Below are 19,622 nucleotides of genomic sequence, written 5' to 3'. Positions count from 1 at the left end.
TGTTTTAAGTATCAGGCGTGACATTACAATCTGAAGCTTTTATGCTCCACCTGAGAGTAAATCTGTAGGGCTTGTCACCAGCATTCAGACATTAATTTTGTTTGCTTCACAGCGAGACAGGACACGGAAAAAAATAAATAAAGAAGACAAATGTTAACGACAATATGCTTTTTTAAGATCAATGGTCAGATCTTGTACGGCCGGAGTCACCAAAATGCATCCACCATCATCAACAATGCCCCATCTAAAGTCAAGATTATCCTCATTAGGTAAATTCAAGACCATCTTCTAGCATTTACAGAATCTCTGATGTTTTTACCCAGAACAATCAAGGTTTTCATGAGTTTTGATTCCCTAGAAACACACCAGGTCAGATGGCGAAGGGAATCAGACGAGGGAGCACGGACAGAGGGAATTGTGAACCAGACACGGTGGAGGGTAAAGGACTATCCATAGGCCTTGAGCATGTCGTCTTACCTCAGGTAACTTACGTGTGCTGCTGTCATTGAATCTGTCTTACATTGTCTTGGCTTTAGCTGCTGTTAGACTAACAACTGTGCTTTTCTGCTTTTCATAACATGCACCAGGATCACGTGGGTCTTGGCCTTCACCTTGATACAGATGAGTCCAAAAAAGGGGTGGTGGTTAGGTCCATAACTCAGCACAGCACTGCCAGTAAGGTGAGGCTTCATCAAAGGTGTTGGTATGACCATCGGTAATGGATTACATTCCCATGTCTCTTTCATTTAGGTTCATTTCGTTCACTTGCATCACATACGTACATTTTCTTGAACACTTGTATTTTGCATGCAGACTTTGACAACACTGGACCTAAAAATGGATCAATAATCTCAGAATAACTCCAAGTTTACAGCCAAATACCCTGGAACTAAATGGTGTTACTGAACTAGAGTGTAGTTCCAGCAGGTGTTTTGGACTTTTTAAAAGTACTTTTCTCTTCACCTGCATCCTCCTCCGCCCAACATCAATGCTCCTAACAGGACAAAAAAAAAAAAGATTAAAATACTTCTTCCTCCTCCTCTTCCTCCTTAAATTAATGATGCCAAGAGGACAAAAACAAATATAAGAATTTTCTTTTTCAGCATAATAAAGATAAAAAGGCTAAAATGTTCTTACCTCAATAGTTAGTAGAATCAACGTTTAGTTCGAGCCTTTTACCACTGGAGGACGCTAAATCCCCATCTCCACTTTTTTCTAAATGGATTTACAGAACAAGAGTGTAGTTCCAGCTAGGGTGTTTGATTATCTTCTCCTTATCCTCCTCTAGCTCCTTCTTGTCATTTTGTTGCTCCTCCTCCTTTAGCTTTACCTCCATGCTCCTCATTCCACCATCCTCTGGCCCCTCCTCTTCTTTCTCATATTCCTCAACTAGCTCCTCCTCTGTCTCATCCTCCTTCTCCTCCCCGTCTTACTCCTCCTTCCCCCAGTGCTCTTCTTAATATTAATGTTCACAAGAGGACCAAAAGAAGCATCAGGTTAGATTAGATTTAACGTTCCAGCCACTGGAGGGTGCCAAATCACCGTCTCAACGTTTTTCCAACTGGATTTACAGAACAAGGGTGTAGTTCCAGCTAGGATTTTTGTACCATTCCTTTCTCTCATTCCACCTCCTCTTTCTCTTTCTCCTTCTCATCCTCCACCGCCCCCCTTTTCTGTCTCATCCTCCTTCTCTTCCTTCTTCTCCTCCTCATCAACTAGCTCTTTATCTTTCTCCTCCTCCTATAATATTACTAATGAGAGGACAAAAAGAAAGATTTATATATTTTTTCAGATAAATGGGGATGAAAAAGCTTAATTGTTTTTTTCTCAATAGTAAGTTCAAGGTTTTTAGAGTTTAGTTCAGCTCTAGTATTTTACCACAGGAGTGCGCCAAATTGCCATCTCTCCTTTTTTTGGTTTTACTAAACAAGATTCTAGTTCCAGCTATGATTTTTGTGCCTTTTTAAAACGTAGTTTGTTCTCCTACTGGTCTTTCTCTAGCTCCTCTTTAAGATCAAACAGAGTGCATCGTTTTCTGAAAATAATGTATCTGAATGAAGGAAAACAGTTGTAAGAACTGGCCCATCCTTCTTCTTCACCTGCATGTCCATATGGGTCGCGGGGAAATCTCTGGGCAAACAGGTGGAGTACACTCTGGACAGGTTGCCAGTCCATCGCAGAAGAACTGGCCAATTTAACAATAGGAAAGCTAGATAATTAATTTTTCTTTACACAAACCCTTGAGGAACTCCACAGTCAGTCTTTGTCCAAGAATATCTGGATTATCTGGAATCATAACTTAAATTAACAATCAACGATTTCAAAAAAGCAACAGAAACACTTTAAACTAGTTCATGATGGAAAAAATAATAATGCTTGGGCAAAGAAGTTCTTCCTTTCACAAACTTTACCACGCACGTAACTCTTGTTAATGTCTGTGAAGGTTCTCAGTCATCCAGGTCATTTTAGTCTGAGGTGCTTTGAAAGAAAAGCGTCTGGACTTCTTTGAGTTGCTTGAAGACGTTTCACCTCTCATCCGAGAGGCTTCTTCAGTTTTAAGGTCAAATAGTGGAGGGTCCCAGATTTAAACCCAGTGGGAGTTTCCCCCTGAAGAGGGAACAAAAGACCCCCTGATGATCTTCTACATAAACACATGAGCCAAGGTGTGAGGGTGGGTGTGGGTCCTATCCAGCCAGAGTTTCGGGTGAGCTCATTGTGAAGCCTGGCCCCACCCTATCATGTGAATTCCTGAGGTCAGATGGCCCAGGATATGCGTGGGCGTTGAGGCATCTGGGAAGGGATCTCAAAAAAAAAAAAAAAAGGACAAAGGTCACTCTTTCGAGGATGCCAACGTTCACATTTTGGACAGAGAGGACATATGGTTTGAAAGAGGAGTAAAGGAAGCCATTTATGTCCACTGTGAGCAACCATCTTTGAACAGAGGCGGTGGTTTACGACACCAACTGTCTTCCATCTATAATCCAGTTTTGAGATCCCTTCCCAGATGCCTCAACGCCCACGCATATCCTGGGCCATCTGACCTCAGGAATTCACATGATAGGGTGGGACCAGGCTTCACAATGAGCTCACCCGAAACTCTGGCTGAATAGGACCCACACCCACCCTCAATGTGTTTATGTAGAAGATCATCAGGGGGTCTTTTGTTCCCTCTTCGGGGGGAAACTCCCACTGGGTTTAAATCTGGGACTCTCCACCATTTCACCTTAGAACCAGTGTTGCCAGATGTACGATAATTATCGTATTTGTACCATAATTTTGGGCTCTGTACGATGTATGATTAATAGTTTCAAAAATCCTAAAATGTACGATAATTTCACATTGCATCTAGTAACACCGTCTTTTGCTGTGGCATTCCCAAGTCAATTACACAATTTTAAACTGTTCTGCAGTCAGATTTCGCCTCAGTGCTTACAGGTTTATGCTATTGTGTCTATTACAAAAACTGACTCTGGATCTGTACAATAAGTAGCCCAATCACATCGATAGGGCCTACTCTCGCAAGAAATTGTAAGGTTATATAATGTGGCAGTGGCCCGCCGGTTTTTGCTGTTTGCCCGCGAGCGCGTCGAGTTAAGTCTAAGCTAGGAGGACAGAGTGACGAGACAATGGCTTCTAATCTTAAAAGAAAAACCAGAGAAGGGACGGATGAAGGTAAAGCAAAGCAACACCGGACACAAGTTTATCGTTCTGTGTGGGAGTTGGACCCTATTTTCAAAGGATGGCTTGCACCTGTTACGGGGAACAAAACCAAGGCTTTCTGTCGTTGCTGCAACATCCAGATGGTATCAGAAATCATCGTTCTCTACATAGGCGTCATTTTAACCGGGGACGCCGGGGACATGTCCCCTGCAAAATTTGTGATTGGCAGCTGTGTCCCCCCCACTTTCAAAAAAGCCTGCTGATGAGGATTTTTGTTTTACCAGCTCAGATCTTATACCAGGGGTCGGCAACCTGTTCCCATCAAAGAGCCATTATTACCCGTTTCCCACAGTAAAGAAAACGCTGGGAGCCACAGCGGCCGCGGCGTTGTGGGCGGGGCCTACCCTCAGACAGCAGAGGGCTGCTCACAACCAGGTGACAGCAGCAGGTACCGGTCGCTCGCATGGACATCGCACCCGTGGGGGATTCAACACCCACACTTTTCCAGCTGTTTTGCTCACCTCCACTCCAGTCTGGTTTCTTTATGTTGCACTCACTCTGTTTGCCTCATCTCCTTCTTCACCTCCCGCAATGTCGGGTATCCAGGAGAGCAGGAGGGGGAGGGACGGAAGAGCTCGACTGAATTCATAATTTTACATTTTGACATTAGCTGTACAAAGTCTGAGTTTGATAAAGTGAAGAACAACAATTTGCAGAGGTTTATAACTGGCGCGGCGCCAGGTTTCCATTTTAGGGTGGGCCACGGTAATTTTGGACTGACCTTAATAAGCAGTGACTTAAGTGAAGCAGGCAGGACGCGCTAGAAAATTTCGTTTAAAAATATGTCATGAATGTTTTACCCCGTCATTTTTATTTCTAAAATATGAAGTAAAAACTCCCAATTTAATTTTCATTCATTTGTCATTAATATGTAGTCTACACCCGTGCGTTAAGTGGACCATCTTCCAGTAAACGCAAAGCATCCAGCCCACCTCTCCAAATGCGTAAAATGTGCACCACAGCCGTTAGGCGCGCCGCGCGCACCGTCAGCTACATCAGTCCAGACAAGAGCAGAGCAAATAGAATAGAGGATAATTGTGTCTGGATGTGGATGGAGATTACATTTTACGGCAGCCTGATCATCATTTAAATAAAACCATCACCTGTCTTCTAGTCCATGCTATCAGCATTATTTTAATTGGGGTGTGTGTGTGTGTGTGTGTGTGTGTGTGTGTGTGTGTGTGTGTGTGTGTGTGTGTGTGTGTGTGTGTGTGTTTTCCACTTCCAACACTGGTCTAACCAACCAGACCAACGTGTCCAGTAACATATTAATGTTACAATTATGACTTCATGTAGGCTAGGAACATTTCACCTGCCGTGGCCCGACCGCTTCTGCTCCACATAAACTTTGTGCGTAATCAAATGTCTCTACAGGTGCTTTCTGAGCTGCTGTTCTGCCTCAGACTGGATGCGTAATGCGTGTCCATATTAGACACGGGAAAAAGCGCTGTTCAGCCAAAGTTTCATAATTTCATAAAAAGAACATTTTTCCAAGCTCATCCATGCGCATCAGTGTGCGTCGGGGTAATTCTTTCAAAACAGCCAGCATCCTTGAGTTTATCCATCAAAATACAGTCAAATGGGAATATCTGTAACCTGCCATTTAACTGTTTTGCCTTCTTGTGAAGATTGTTGCAAAGAGAAACAACTAAACCTGATTAACCCCAGAGCCACGCGCACTGCGCTGTACGTCGTGACTGTAAATGAGGGGAAACGATTTAATCGGATCATTTTCTTTTCAACATGGTTTAATGTAAAGTTTCATTCAGTACAAACTTTAGTTACACCAATCTAACGAGACAGAGCCTGGATTTGTATTCTGAACAGTTTAAACATGTTTAAAACGGAGACATGCGTGACGCGTCTAAAATTCGCACCTGCTCCGCTATTATGGAAATTAAACTAACAAGATGAATAACATGAAATTATTTTAGGCACAGACAACATCTCCCACACTTTTGAAAATCTTGCAACGCGCCTGGTCGCTCGTGTACATCAAAGTTATCTTTCATAAGAAGACAATCAATAGAACGATTTATATAAAGATGATCCAGAAGTTGTAGCCCGTCTCTGCCTACAATATTTTGATATTTTTCACCCTGTTGGTGGTTTTACTGAGCAGGTGCCACTTTTGTCATACGTTTCTTTTAAAAACATGTTTAGACTGTTCAGAATACAAATCCAGGCTCTCAGAACCAGAGTGCATGCAGAAGGTTCCTCCCACTGAAGCGAGCGTTTTCCAAACCCCGTCTCTCAGAGACTTGTCACTTAGAAAATGTTCCCTGATTATGAAACTTTGGCTGAATAGCGCTTGTTCCTGTCTCCAATGTGGCGACGCATCCAGGAGCCGTCTGAGGAGAATCCCAGAATCTGACATCCTCCAGCTCATGAAGCGCATATGATTACGCACAAGCGTGACACGTCATCCCGGTCTCACAGTAAGACTGGGTTGGAACTGTTCAGGTTTACGCAGACAATCTTTACATTTAGAATTAGCTTACAGATGTAAAATTAATGCAGTAAAATGTAACGCATTTTATTTAAATATCCAGTCATTATTTTACAAGCACAGAGAGCCGCATCAGATGGATGGAAGAGCCGCATGCGGCTACAGAGCCGCCGACCTCTGTGCTAGCCTATATTGTCCCCAGCAATTTTTAAACCCCACTCAAGTGTATGGTTATTGTCCCCAGCAATTTTTAAACCCCACTCAAGTGTATGGTTATTGTCCCCAGCAATTCTGAAAACAAACTGACGCCCTTGGTTCTCTAGAATCATGCAAAGGGAGCTAAACACAAAGAAAGGGTAAAATGCATTGCGCCAAACCAGACATCTATACTTAAATGTCTCCTACAAACTAATGAAAAAGAGAAGTTTGAAAATGATGTGAAAAATGCTGAAATCAAGCTATGTGGCTTTTTATCAATCAATCAATCAATCAATCAATCAATCAATCAATCAATCAAATTTTATTTCTAAAGCGCTTTTCAAACAAAGTGTTATTCAAAGTGCTTTACAAAATGACCCCAGATTCCCATAACAGGTTAAAAACATTAACAAACATATGCAAGCACACGCACACACACACAGACTCACACACACACACACGAGTAAAAATTATATTAGGCTGAGTCCAGATGAGCCAAGTATGGTAATGCAAGGAAACGCCATCAGAGGAGCCGTCTGTCCCGGCAGCATCAGGTCTTCCACACTAAGTCAGGGCGCTCAGTGGAGGGGGAGCATAGACCCCCACCTATAGAGCGCCCAGGAAGCTACAGTCGACCACCGCTCCCGGGGCAGAGGGCCCCCACAGAGGAAACACTGGATTAAAATGAGTAAAAATGTAATAAAAGAGCTAATATAAATGACAACAATTAGAAAATAAGTAATAAATAAAATCATAGACAGTAAAATAATAATTTAAATAATAAAACTGCTAAAATATAATCATATAGAACATGCAAAGCAAGTAATAAAATATAATCATGTAAAACAAGGAATAAAACTGTAGAAAATATTTAGATAAAAGCTAACCTAAAAAGATGGGTCTTGAGCCTGGACTTAAAAACATGAATGTTCTCTGCGGCCCTGAGGTCCTCTGGCAGCTCGTTCCAGAGGCGAGGGCCATAACACTGGAAGGACGCCTCGCCGTGAGTGTGTGTCCTGACTTTAGGGATGACCAGGAGACGCCTGCCAGAGGAGCGCAGAGTCCGCGAGGGTTCATATTGTAAAAGCAGTTCTGATAGATAAGAAGGCCCAAGACCGTTAAGACACTTAAAAACCATTAGAAGAACCTTAAAATTGATCCTGAAACATACGGGGAGCCAATGCAATGATTCTAAAACTGGTGTCATGTGCTCCCGCCTCCTGGTCTTCATCAGGGCACGTGCTGCCGAATTTTGTAAAATTTGTAAGCCTGAGATGCTCTTTTTGGGAAGACCAGAAAGCAGGGCATTGCAGTAATCTATCCTACTGGTGATAAAAGCATGCATCAACGTCTCCGTATTGGCCCGAGAGAGAATGGGGCGGACTCTGGCGATGTTCTTTAGATGATAAAAACCTATTTTTGTGATATTTTTAATGTGTGGGATAAAAGTCAGCTCAGAGTCAAAAATCACACCCAGGTTCTTCACTTGTTCAGATGGATTAAAAGACAGAGATTGTAATTTCGGTAAAAGCTTCTCTCTCTGGGCCTCAGGACCAATGACTAAAACTTCAGTTTTGTCCTGGTTGAGCTGGAGAAAGTTCAGCACAACATTGCAATGAGAAGCACAGACCACTTAGTACAGGTGATTAAAGGCATTCTGCTGCGACAGACAGTGAATCAGATGAGGAGATCGAGATCAGCAACTAGGTGAGTAGGCTGCTGTGTCATTTATTGGGTCAGTTTTTCCACTGCTGTGATGTTTTGCCGCGTGCATTTAACCTATGTAGAAATGACATAAATAGGACTGCGCAAATGTGCATGTTGTGTCAATGTGTGGAGGTCGGAGTGGTGCCGACACACTCTGCACGTTTATAGGCATTATATTACTGGTTTTAAAGATGTTTATTTAAACAGGGCAATATAAAATACTTTCTTTGTTATATTATATTGGAGTGAGAAGTCGTTTATAGAACGTTATTATCAAATTTATAATGTACGATAATTTGTACTGAAAAACGATAATTTAGGCCTCTCTGTACGATATTGTGGGATTTTGGATCTGGCAACACTGCTTAGAACTGAAGAAGCCTCTCGGATGAGAGGTGAAACGTCTTCAAGCAACTCAAAGAAGTCCAGACGCTTTTCTTTCAAAGCTCCTTAGACAACTCCTGTTAATCATTTCCTTTCATGGCTTGATCAATATCTTGGGTTTTTTGGTCTAATTGATTGCAGGTTATTTCATCATTTATTTCTAACCTATCAGTGGTTTGATCTCATTCATGAGAATAAACATCTGCTGGAAAGTATCACACTAATGTAAAGCGCATCTAATCGTGGAATCTGGTGTAGCTCCTCGAGTGTATTTCTGGAAGTATTTAAATGGGATTCAACTCCAAATGGTGGTTGCATTTTGTAACAAGGTGTCGTCATGTGTTAATACGCTTCCATGTATGGCTCCAGGCTGCACTTATGCAGATATTTGTCCAGAGGGTGTGTTTGATTTTTCATCTCTTTAATGTCTTTTAAGCACACACTTTTGTTCAATCTCCCTATTTTGCATGTTTTAAAATCCCTGTTCCTTCATCTAGGATGGAAGGATAAAAGTTGGAGACAGAATTGTAGCAGTGGGTGATGAACATGTCACTGGATTGTCAGTGGAAAAGGTACACACACACACACACACACACACACACACACACACACACACACACACACACACACACACACACACACACACACACACACACACAAAGTACTTCAAGGCCATGGCGACTCAATGATTTATGACTGTCCTGTCCTCTTTATATTCAGGTGTCCAGTTTGATAGTCAAACACCGGGTCACTGTCAAACCCTCCATCAGTCATTCCAAGAGTCTCTCTGCCTCTTCCCCTCTTCCTCCTTCCTCTCCGCTTCCATCTTCTCTTTCCACTGAGTCATCTGAAATCCTCCAGGTCACTCCCGTTGGCTCTTCATCTCTTGGTACCACGCGGACCTCTCCAGTAGAGCGTTCTGATTGTTCACGCCCCCCTCTCGCAACTCCTCCTGACCCGCGCCGCTGCCCAGTTCTCCCTGGAAGTGAGACTACCATTGAGATCTGTAAAGAGAGTTTAGGCCTGGGCCTCAGCATTGTGGGAGGATGTGACACTCTGCTGGTGAGAACAGATCGTCGGTATCTGAAATCAACATTCCAATTATCCTTTTCGTTCATGGACCATTTGTTTTATTTCATGTACAAACTGTGCTGCAACATCCAAACTGGAAAATAATGTCTATCCAACCTTGCTAATGAAAACTAAACAATGCCTCACAGCAGCCAGTTAGACTATTTAGATGGGCACACCTCTTTTTGATGTCACCTTTTCTGTGATAATGAAGGACTTTTTATTTTCATTTTTCCACCAGGGGGCAGTAATAATCCATGAAGTGAACGACGGCGGAGCAGCACAGAGAGATGGAAGGCTGCAGGCTGGTGACCAAATATTAGAGGTATGATGGATAAAAAAGTCAAAAAGACATGTGATCATGAGACAGAAACACTATAAAAGCTCATGACTGTTTCTTGTCTTTTTAATCTACGTGCATTACATGTGTTTTTCTCATGATCACCGTGGTGTTGACTTCCACCCCTTAGCCGTTTGTCTTGTTTGTGTCTCCAGGTGAATGGCATAGACCTGAGACAAGCGACGCACGACGAGGCCATCGCGGTGCTGCGGCTCACCACACAGCGTGTTCAGCTGTGTGTCTTCAGGCACCAGGAGGCCTACAGGGAGGAGGACCTGTGGGACGTCTTCAGTCTGGAGCTCATCCCTCGTCCTGGACAGGGGCTGGGACTCGCCACCGTGGGGAAGAGGTAGCTCACTTCCTACAGTGATATCCCACGCTCTGAATTCTACATGGGTTTAATAAGTTGTTACATATGATTCAGGACCAAATTATCAGAATTTTGTTCAGTTGTGGGGAAAAAATTAGCAACAAGCAGTTGCATTAAAGATGGACATGAACATCGTTTGTCAGGGATTCTTTATTCTTTGGTTGGTTTGTCTTTAGGCCGAAGTTTTATCCACTATTTCAGGCAAAGTTTTACAAAATAAAATGCTCTGAACTTTGTTTTTAAACTTTGGCCTTAAAAATGTACTAAATGGAGAAGTGTTCTGTAAAAACCTTTTGATAAAATAACTGGTAATATTTATAGAAAGAGACTTGGACCGGGCAACCGTATCTGCTATGATGGAAAGTTATTTTAACCCTTTGATGCATGAATTATGAAATCTTCAACCATGATTTTTTTAACAATTTTTTCATTCCTCTTTAGGTGTGAATGAAACAAATTTCAACAAATATTTTATAATTTACAAATAATTTATTACATGTCCACCTCAGTGGACAGCGTGCATTCTGAGCATGAAATATGTTGGCTTACTGAAGTCCAAATGGAGGGGCTCACATGCAATAAAGTCTTCAACAGCTGTGCTTAATAGCAAAAATAAATAAATAACAATTCTGAGTACCTGTCCACAAAGGGTCAAGAGCATTGAGCTGAGCGTCACATTACTTCTTTTACTGCAAAAGGAACTGGCTGCAAAACACTTTTTACAAATGTATTGAAACCAAAATATATTGAAAATGAAATGTAGCTAAAGGTTTTGGCACTAATTTAAACCAAATCTTAAAATCTTTATTTTTCACGTTTTACTTTTTATGTTTTTCAAAATTCAAGGTGTGATTTAATTTTTCACAATCAAATTTGACACATTTTTACATGGAGGTCTTAGAGGTCACAGAAAAAAAGCTCCGATCAGCGATTTTTGACCCACATTCTCTTTGAACAGCAATGACACGGGCATATTTGTGTCAGAAATCATCAGAGGAGGAGCAGCAAATTCAGATGGCAGGTTGATGCATGGCGACCAGATTCTGTCAATCAATAGGGAAGATGTTCGTGCAGCATCTCAGGAGCACGTGCAGTTTCTGCTGCAGGTCTGTCTCATCCTCACATACACTTTAACAAAGTTGTACACACAATCATAATTTACTTTCCTTTTAATTCATACTCATGCATTCACTTCCTTTGTTGTTGAGCCTGAGTTTCTTCACTTTCAGAGCTGTACAGCAGCAGTCCACCTGGAAGTGGCCCGTTTTAAAGCAGGGGTGCAGTACTCCCACAGATGTCAGGTAAACTGTTGCTTTAATTTGGCGATGGCTAATCAGAGAGTTGTTAGGGTTGTAAAAAGTTCAACTGACCATATTTTGATGGTGCAATAAAAAGAAAGACTGGTTATAGACCTGACTTATATTACGTGTGTATTCATCTTCTACAAAACTTTGACAGTACTGTTTTGTGAACTTAGGAATATTTTAAGTTGTGTTTTATCCAGAGCGAAGACTCCGACAGCTCCACTCCGACTCCCCTGAGTGGATGTGATGCATCTGTTAACCACCAGAGGGAGACAGACAACAAAACAGGAGGCAAATGTATACTCTTTTGATTAGTCAATGTGAAATATTTTTGGATTTTTACACACATAATCTTTAGCGTTTTAGATCACAAATTTAATTTAGTGTTTCTTTGTTTATTTTGTGCTTCAAGACCCTGACATCAGAAAAGTAAAAATCCAAAAGGTAATTAATTTTTTTGTCATTAATAGATTCTGAGTGTCAACTTTAGCAAGAAAAAAACAGTTAATATTTCAATATTTGGTTCTTCAAAGGATGGAAACCAAAGGAAAGATAACCTGCTTATTCCTTCAAACCACAGATTTACTCAGGTGTTACATAACTACTGTGTGTTTACTATCATTAAAGGGTTCAAGTGACAACCTGGGCATTTGTTTAGCTGGAGGACTTGGCAGTCCCCATGGCAACATACCTCCTTTTATTGCAACCATGGATGCCAATGGACTGGCCGCTAAAACACGGGAATTACAGGTGATTAATGACCTTGTGTAGGTTTGCTTCAGCCATCACATGGTAACAGTTGACCTCTGGTCACTCATGCCATACATACACTTGTAGTTTGTATCTAATCTGAAGAAAATCATCTCAGGATTTCTTTATCGTGATGTAGATTTTTTAGGAAATAGGCAAAATGTGGACTTGAGCAACAATTCTGAAGAAGACCTTGAACTCTACTTTGACTTTAACTCCAGTAACTTGTCACACCCTGTCTTCTCGCCAGCCTGAGTCTCTGTTGATTGCTCCCACCTGCCTCTCATTTCCCAATCACCCAAGCACCCAGCCCTCCTGTATTTAAACCCCTCCAGTTTTTAGTCTCTTGTTGCCTCATTGTTTCCATGTCCTGTGTCCTGTGATCATTAAAAACCTTCTAAGTTTTTCCGGTTTGTCTGCCTGCCTGCCTGATCCTTCCCCAGTGTTTGGATCCTCACCTCCGCTCCACTCACCAGCATATCCTGACATAACTTGGGCCATTTGGCTTGAAAATAATGTATTTTTGATACCAAACAAAAATAACTTACTCAACAAATGTTAAAGGGCCTGCATCATGCTAGTTTCCACCTTCCAGAGCAACGTTAAGAACAATATATGTTAAAATGTCACATTTGGCACTAGTGAGATGTTATTTTTGTGAACTGTTCATTCAACCTGGAAATGAGAAGCTTGGTTTAATCAAACCCCGCCTCCCCCATGTGAATTGCACAATAATACAGATTTACTCTTTCTGCAGATTAAAGCAAACACGTCCCTCTCGGCTTGCTTTAAAATAATTTTGCTAGCGGTTGGCATTTTAGTTGTACTCACAGCGCTCCACCGGGTGGTTTAAAGGTGTGGCTTACTCATTTATTCAATACATTTGTAGTGTAAATCGATGCCTTAGGAGTCATTTAACCCTTTAAGACCTGCCATAGAACAAGTTTGCCAGAACTTAAACTTACATTTTTACATGCTGTGGTGCCATCTTTTGGAGTATTTCAACCTGCTACACATCAATACAACCCTAACATTCTAAATTATAATAATATAAATGTAAAATGTGCATAGCAACTAAATAATTCACTAAAACATTGCAATTTTCCACACAGGAATTGAAACTCGTTTTTTGGTATTTAGCACATATTTTCCATTATACAGAGATGACCTTTATCCCTCAAAATTGTCTAGGAAAAAAAGTTGCACACATTCCTTTCAAACAACAGCAAACTTACTTGAAGTGCGTCCATAAATTAGTTTCTGAGATACATTCATTTATATTCTAGTTTTCAAGTTTATTTATAAAGTGGAAAGTCTCGACTAGAGTCGTCTCAAGGCACTTCCCAAAGTAAATATTCCAATACGAGTCAGTTCATTAAGCCAATCATTAAAAAGTTTCATATATAAGGAACCCAGCAATTCTCACCAAGCAAGCATTTAACGACAGTGGAGAGGAAAACTCCCATATATATGTATATATATATATATATATATATATATATATATATATATATATATATATATATATATATATATATATATATACATATATATATATATGTATATATATGTATATATATATATAATTGCATTTAACTTATATAGCGCTTTTCAAGACCCCCAAAGACGCTTTCACACACTCACATTCACACACTGCTAGTGATGGTAAGCTACTTGTAGCCACAGCTGCCCTGGGGAGGTCTGACAGAGGCGAGGCTGTCTTTTGGCGCCGTCGGCCCCTCTGACCACCATTAACAAAGGCAAGTTGGGTGAATGTCTTGCCTAAGGACACAACAGCAGGATACCCCTGGCGGGAGCTGGAATCAAACCCATGACCCTCCCAACCCGCTCTACCACCTGAGCTACTGCTGCCCTATATATATATGTATAGCAATAAAAATGAGAAGGAAGAAAGAAAATGAAATGAGAGAAGGTAATACGGGTCCAGGAAAAGGAAGAACTGGTAAAAACAGCAGCATGAAGAGAAGATAGTGAAGGATCAACAAAAGGTCACAGAAGAGCCAGCCTGAACAGATGAGTTCTCAGCTGCCTTTTAAAGGAGACCACTGAGTCCACTAATCTAAGGTTCTGGGGGAGAGAGTTTCAGAGTCTGGGGGCCACAGCAGCAAATTATCTGTCACCTTTGGTCTTGGGCTTTGATCACTGGACCTCAGGGACCTGCTGGGGGTGTAGGGACTGAGAAGATCACCAATGTAAGATGGTGCTTGGCCCTAAAGACCAGAACCAGGATCTTTAAATGAACTCTGAAGTTCACCAGCAACCAGTGAAGCTGTAAGAGATGCGGGGTGATGCTGGTGTGCTTTCACGATTTGGTCTGAATCTGAGCGCAGGCATTCTGTACAAACCTATAGAGCGTAACAGAGTGGCACTCAGGCCCTGTCCACATGTAGTCGGGGATCTGCCAAAACGTAGATATTTTTCTACGTTTTGGCCTGTCATCCACACGAAAATGGAGTTTTTTCACACGAAAACAGTTTTTTTAAAACTCCGGCCAAAGTGAAGATCTGCGTTTTCTCCGTTTTGGGTGTCTGCGTGTGGACAGACAAAACCGGAGTTTTAAGGTCCGCAACGTCACTTTCCACGACAAAAAAATGCTGACATCACGTGTGCGACCTGTGTTTCCACTAGCCGACAGCATGGATGCCCTCAGAGCTGCGCTCGCTTTATCAATTGTCCAAGCGCTTTTTGCTTGTTTGTTTTTGCAAGTGGAATTACTGCTCCTTGCGGAAGACCACAGACGAAGGACGAGGTTAAGAATGGGGGAAGTACTGCCGCCTACAGGTCTGGCATGTTCTTAACAATGTATTTATCCGGGTACGTGTGGACAAAGTTTTTTTTAAAACGAGGTGGTGTGGATGCAAGTTTTTGGAGGGGAGGATATTCGTTTAAAAAAAACGGCTACGTGTGGACTAGGCCTCAGTTTAGCAGTTTTCCTAAGATGGAAGAGGGAAGAGTGAACAAGAGAGCTGACTTGATAATCCAGTGTGAGAGCTCAACGTAGCAGGTCATCAGAACTAGACCCAATTTCTAGCAAGATGAGGTATTCTAGGTCTTACTTACAGAAATGTCAATGTGTCTTGGAACATTCTGAGAGGGCTAGATCTACTTTGGCAACAAAGCTCATGGGGTCTTTGGGACAAACCAACCAACAGCAACAAGGCAAGTCTTAGGATAGATAGACTATGAATTGATGTGTTGAGGAAGGTCGTTTGGATGAGCCACCAAGTTGGGCCCAGATTAAATAACCTCACAGCTGTCCTGGAACTGAAGACAGATGTTTGGGGATCTCTGCATGCCCCTTTGGTCAAGTTCAAGATGAGTGCATTATAGTCAATTTTCTAAAAGAAGAGAATTTGTAAAACTTACATTAGTATAAAATAGTATAAGTATACAAACACAACAGTATAAAATAGTTAATTAAACCTCTGAGCAAATCTGGGCTGAAGTAAACAGGGTATCCGCAGGTCCTTAAAAAGTCTTAAATTTGCTTTTCTAAATATAAGGCCTTAAAAATCCTTAAAAATTACAAATAATCCTTAAATACAGTTTCCAAAGGTCTTAAATTACCAAAGACCCAATGAACAAGAATTTCTAGTTAGTCTTAAGCATTTTTTGTGTACGATGTTGGCGTTGGTTGTGAAAGGGGGCTATTTTTAGATGAGCACATTAGCTGGTTAAGCTAGTGGGAGCTTGCGCCATGGGGAAGTTTAATGGTAACTGGGTGGATAATCCCACGTTTCCGACGTGGTTAGCACTGGTTCCAGGCAATAGCTGGAAATTATAGCTTAAATTTAATTTTAAAAATAGCTTAAATTTGGTCAAAGTAGCCTTATAAAATGTCTTAAAAAGCCTTAAATGTGGTTCCCTTAAACCTGCAGATACCATGAGTAAAGTTTGAGACAATCCTAAGGAGGCTTTAGATTCGGGTGTTTCTCTTTGGAATTGGCTCATAAGCACAAGTAAAAGTTGGTGTGGGTTTGCGTTGTTCAGACAGGAGACCAGATCCTCTGCATCAATGATGTGTCCACAGAGGGAATGACTCATGCTCATGCTGAAGCCCTGCTGAAGAATGCCACCGGATCCATCACTCTGCAGGTAGTGTCACAGCGAGACGTTCAGCAGTCAGTGCGTAATGACCGTCAGGCGGAATCTCATTCTCTGATAACGTCAGCAAGATTTTTCCCAGCGCTGTCAAGGAAAGGACAGTGATGCCTCATAGTCTGCTTACTTCAGGTTATTTTTACTTATAAAAAAAACCACCAAGGCACCACTGTGCATAGAAACTGGTCTAATAATAAGCAATCCACCAGAAGCTCACATTAGCATCTGGAAAACTGTGCTAACACGAGAAATTTCACTGTCCTCCTGGAGTCATGTGTGCATTGTTTTAGAAAGTATGCATTTAAAGGCTTGACAGGAAGTCATGCAAAAGAACCGATCGAGTGCCTTCCAAAACAAAGAGAATATCAGTGTTACCCAGAATTGTCTTGCTGTACTGTGGATTGTGTCATAACATGTCCGTTGTGTGTTTGTGTGTGGCTAGCTGGCAGCAGGTTTTGACGGATGTAGCCCACAGGATCCCAGCGGCGAGGATGTCAGGTCATCAGACCTAACCAGCAGCACGACCGGCTCTCACAACAACTTCTGGTAGGAGCTGTTCTACTTTCCGATTTTACTTTCTTTTTCTCCTGGTTTGTTCACTTTTTAAATAAGGATCAAAGCTGAAGCAGAGCTGCACTATAAGGAGCAGAAAAAAGGTTTTCAGTGAACACCAATTGTTGTGTATACCGATCCCCACAGTCCACGCGTGTACAGGACTATCACTCTGGAGAGGGGCTCATCGGGCCTGGGCTTCAGCATCGTAGGGGGGTTTGGCAGTCCTCATGGGGATCTGCCAATCTATGTCAAAACTATCTTCAGCAAGGTGAGAAAACATCTGCCATGCCAAAAGTTGATTAGAAGTGTCTTATTTTTTAAGAATGAAGCTGTTGCTAATTGTTTCTATGTGTACTTTTGTAAAATGTGTAGATTTTAAAGCGTCTGACTTTATTTGTTCAATGTTTACTGTGTACTGAACATAGGTAGAAATAGTAGTTTCTGGTCTAATGGTGATTGGCTTTCTCTGCAGGGAGCAGCCATCGAGGACGGCAGGTTGAAAGGGAGCGACCAGATCATTGCTGTGAACGGACACTGCCTGGAGGGAGTGACTCACGCTGAAGCTGTGGATATCCTGAAAAGGACCAAAGGAACTGTAGTCCTCACCGTGCTCTCCTGAGATAAGGATCTCTCTGACCAGTTTTGACTTGATCTCATCGAAATGACGGTCTGGATTTAGCTGCCTCTGGTGGAACTGCTTCACACGAAGCCGAGGAGCCAGTCACGGTCGTGGAAGCAAGGAAGTAAAAACACACATAGATCTAGTTTTGGGAAGCTCTAACTGCGAGCACAGCTTAGACATAATTCATCAGCTTAAATGAAACTTCAGACCAAAGTCATGAACTTTGATTAGATCTGGTTTATAAAACACATATTACATAATAACACGGATGACACTATGATCAGGTTTTAGAACAAAAGCAGCTGTGCTGTATTTGTGTGCAGTAGTGTCCTCATTATCACTGATTCTTATTAACGTGAAAAACAAAACAAGAATAATATCACATGTTCAGTATTTACTCTGCCCAATGACCTCTGTTCAGTCACAACATGCCAAGTGCTTCTGCCAACGTTTTATATGGCAACACCAGAGTTATTATGAAGGCCTGTTTAACTTCCCTTCACTTTCTTTTACTCCATTAATTCCAAATGTGTCATGATTCCTCAAAAACATAAACTTCTTACATAAGGTCTGATTATTAGCAGTAATAATCAAAACCTGACAAAGACATGTGTCGCAGCTCCTGAAAGCAGCTGTTATTGTTAATCATGTGTATTTATAGTCTTCAGTCTGAACAGTTGTTTCTTAGGATGACAAGAAAGTATTGTTGTAGTGTAATGTCTGGTTTTTGTTTAGAAACCTTCCTGATTCTGTTTTTATATGATTGCATTTACACTCACACTGTTTTCTTCGCTGTGATTTATTTAAGCTGCTGCAGCTCTTACACTTGTGTGCTTTATTTAGCGCAACATAATACTGTATCATCTATTAAATGTTCATTTGTACGATCTTTGTTCCGTGATGTCATAATGAAAGAAACGGCTTCCTCACATGTTCAAAACGGCCTTTTCAGATCACTGGAATAAGGAAGATGGCGTCACTCTTTTTTTCCTCACCTGTGCCACCACAAACTTTGAAACAAAATATTTTTCACACACATGTCTCATTTAGGAAACGGGAGACTACTCAGTGCCTGTCTGGATCCTTCACATTAATCAGAGCCATCTGTTCACATTGCAAGCTTTATTGAAAAGCAGCCATCGCGGTCTGCTTCATCCCGATCCAGATCAACAATTGCTTTCCGGCTCGCATGAGGAGGGTTTAAGATGAAAGGAAGGCAGAAGGCATTTCATGTTGTTCCTAAATCTTACACAAAAAAACAGAATTATTTTGTGAATTCCTTGTTAAAGAGCAAGTTCACTAAGAAACTGGGTTTCGCTTTTTTTTTTTTTTATAAATGTGATGGGTCACTCCGAGTTTCACATGCAGGCTAAATGTGAAAATGTCCCTCTACATCAGCTTCCTGCACTAGCTGCTGATGGGAAAACGCTCACACTACATCACACTGTAATGGGCTCGACACACGGGAGGCGACATCGCCTCTCCATTTGTTTTCAATGAGACATGCGTGACAAAGCGATAATCGCGGGTCTCTCTCTTACTAAGCGAAACGCGAAAAACGTGCGTGTGAAATTTTGTGCTCGTGCATGTGTCGTGCACAGGCGACCCAGCGACGCGATCCCAGAAAGTTGAAACATTTTCAACTTTTCATCGCTGTCGCTCGGACGAGGACCAATCAACGGAGGTTTCATTCACTGACCAATGAGCGGACAGGATGTTCCGTACATCTCCGAGCAAACATGGAGGAGAAGTTGATTATTATTATGTTTTATAGTAAAATCAGAAGTAAGAGTTCACATAACTCTAGCAGCACCTTGTGAAACATCATATCTACCGCTTTATTAACTCTGAACTGCTTAAATAACCTTAATTCCCTCCAACCTGACACAGCCGAACAAAACAACGGAAGTTTCAATTTCGCCATGGAACAGAACGCATAGATGGCTTTGCCGCAGGCCGCTGCCGCGGATCGCCTCCCGTGTGTCAGGTAATAAAAGCGACAGCGACAAATTTCGCTGATCGCGGTCGTT

At 41.7% G+C, this 19,622-nt stretch overlaps 1 protein-coding gene across 4 annotated transcripts in view; it reads left to right on the top strand.

The window, feature by feature from the left end:
- The window catches only part of LOC107382178 (multiple PDZ domain protein), a 98,521-nt gene extending 80,042 nt beyond the window's left edge, over positions 1-18,479 (top strand). For 2 of the 4 annotated variants that reach the window (XM_054751580.2, XM_054751577.2), the window contains 16 exons: positions 178-269; positions 359-482; positions 588-680; positions 8,956-9,030; positions 9,179-9,520; positions 9,771-9,854; positions 10,025-10,218; positions 11,198-11,345; positions 11,469-11,540; positions 11,717-11,840; positions 11,956-11,987; positions 12,171-12,293; positions 16,305-16,409; positions 16,858-16,961; positions 17,115-17,238; positions 17,443-18,479. In XM_054751580.2, coding sequence (XP_054607555.2) covers positions 178-269; positions 359-482; positions 588-680; positions 8,956-9,030; positions 9,179-9,520; positions 9,771-9,854; positions 10,025-10,218; positions 11,198-11,345; positions 11,469-11,540; positions 11,717-11,840; positions 11,956-11,987; positions 12,171-12,293; positions 16,305-16,409; positions 16,858-16,961; positions 17,115-17,238; positions 17,443-17,589 — 1,983 coding nt within the window. In that variant the 3' untranslated portion in view covers positions 17,590-18,479. The remainder of the gene's footprint in view (positions 1-177; positions 270-358; positions 483-587; positions 681-8,955; positions 9,031-9,178; positions 9,521-9,770; positions 9,855-10,024; positions 10,219-11,197; positions 11,346-11,468; positions 11,541-11,716; positions 11,841-11,955; positions 11,988-12,170; positions 12,294-16,304; positions 16,410-16,857; positions 16,962-17,114; positions 17,239-17,442) is intronic. The other 2 variants (XM_054751579.2, XM_054751578.2) reach the window with 2 other exon arrangements.
- The last annotated feature ends 1,143 nt before the right edge of the window (positions 18,480-19,622 follow it).

The sequence above is a fragment of the Nothobranchius furzeri genome, chromosome 7, assembly GCF_043380555.1.
Source record: "Nothobranchius furzeri strain GRZ-AD chromosome 7, NfurGRZ-RIMD1, whole genome shotgun sequence".
In the NCBI taxonomy this organism is placed as follows: domain Eukaryota; kingdom Metazoa; phylum Chordata; class Actinopteri; order Cyprinodontiformes; family Nothobranchiidae; genus Nothobranchius; species Nothobranchius furzeri.
This window is presented reverse-complemented; position numbering and strand designations above follow the sequence as displayed.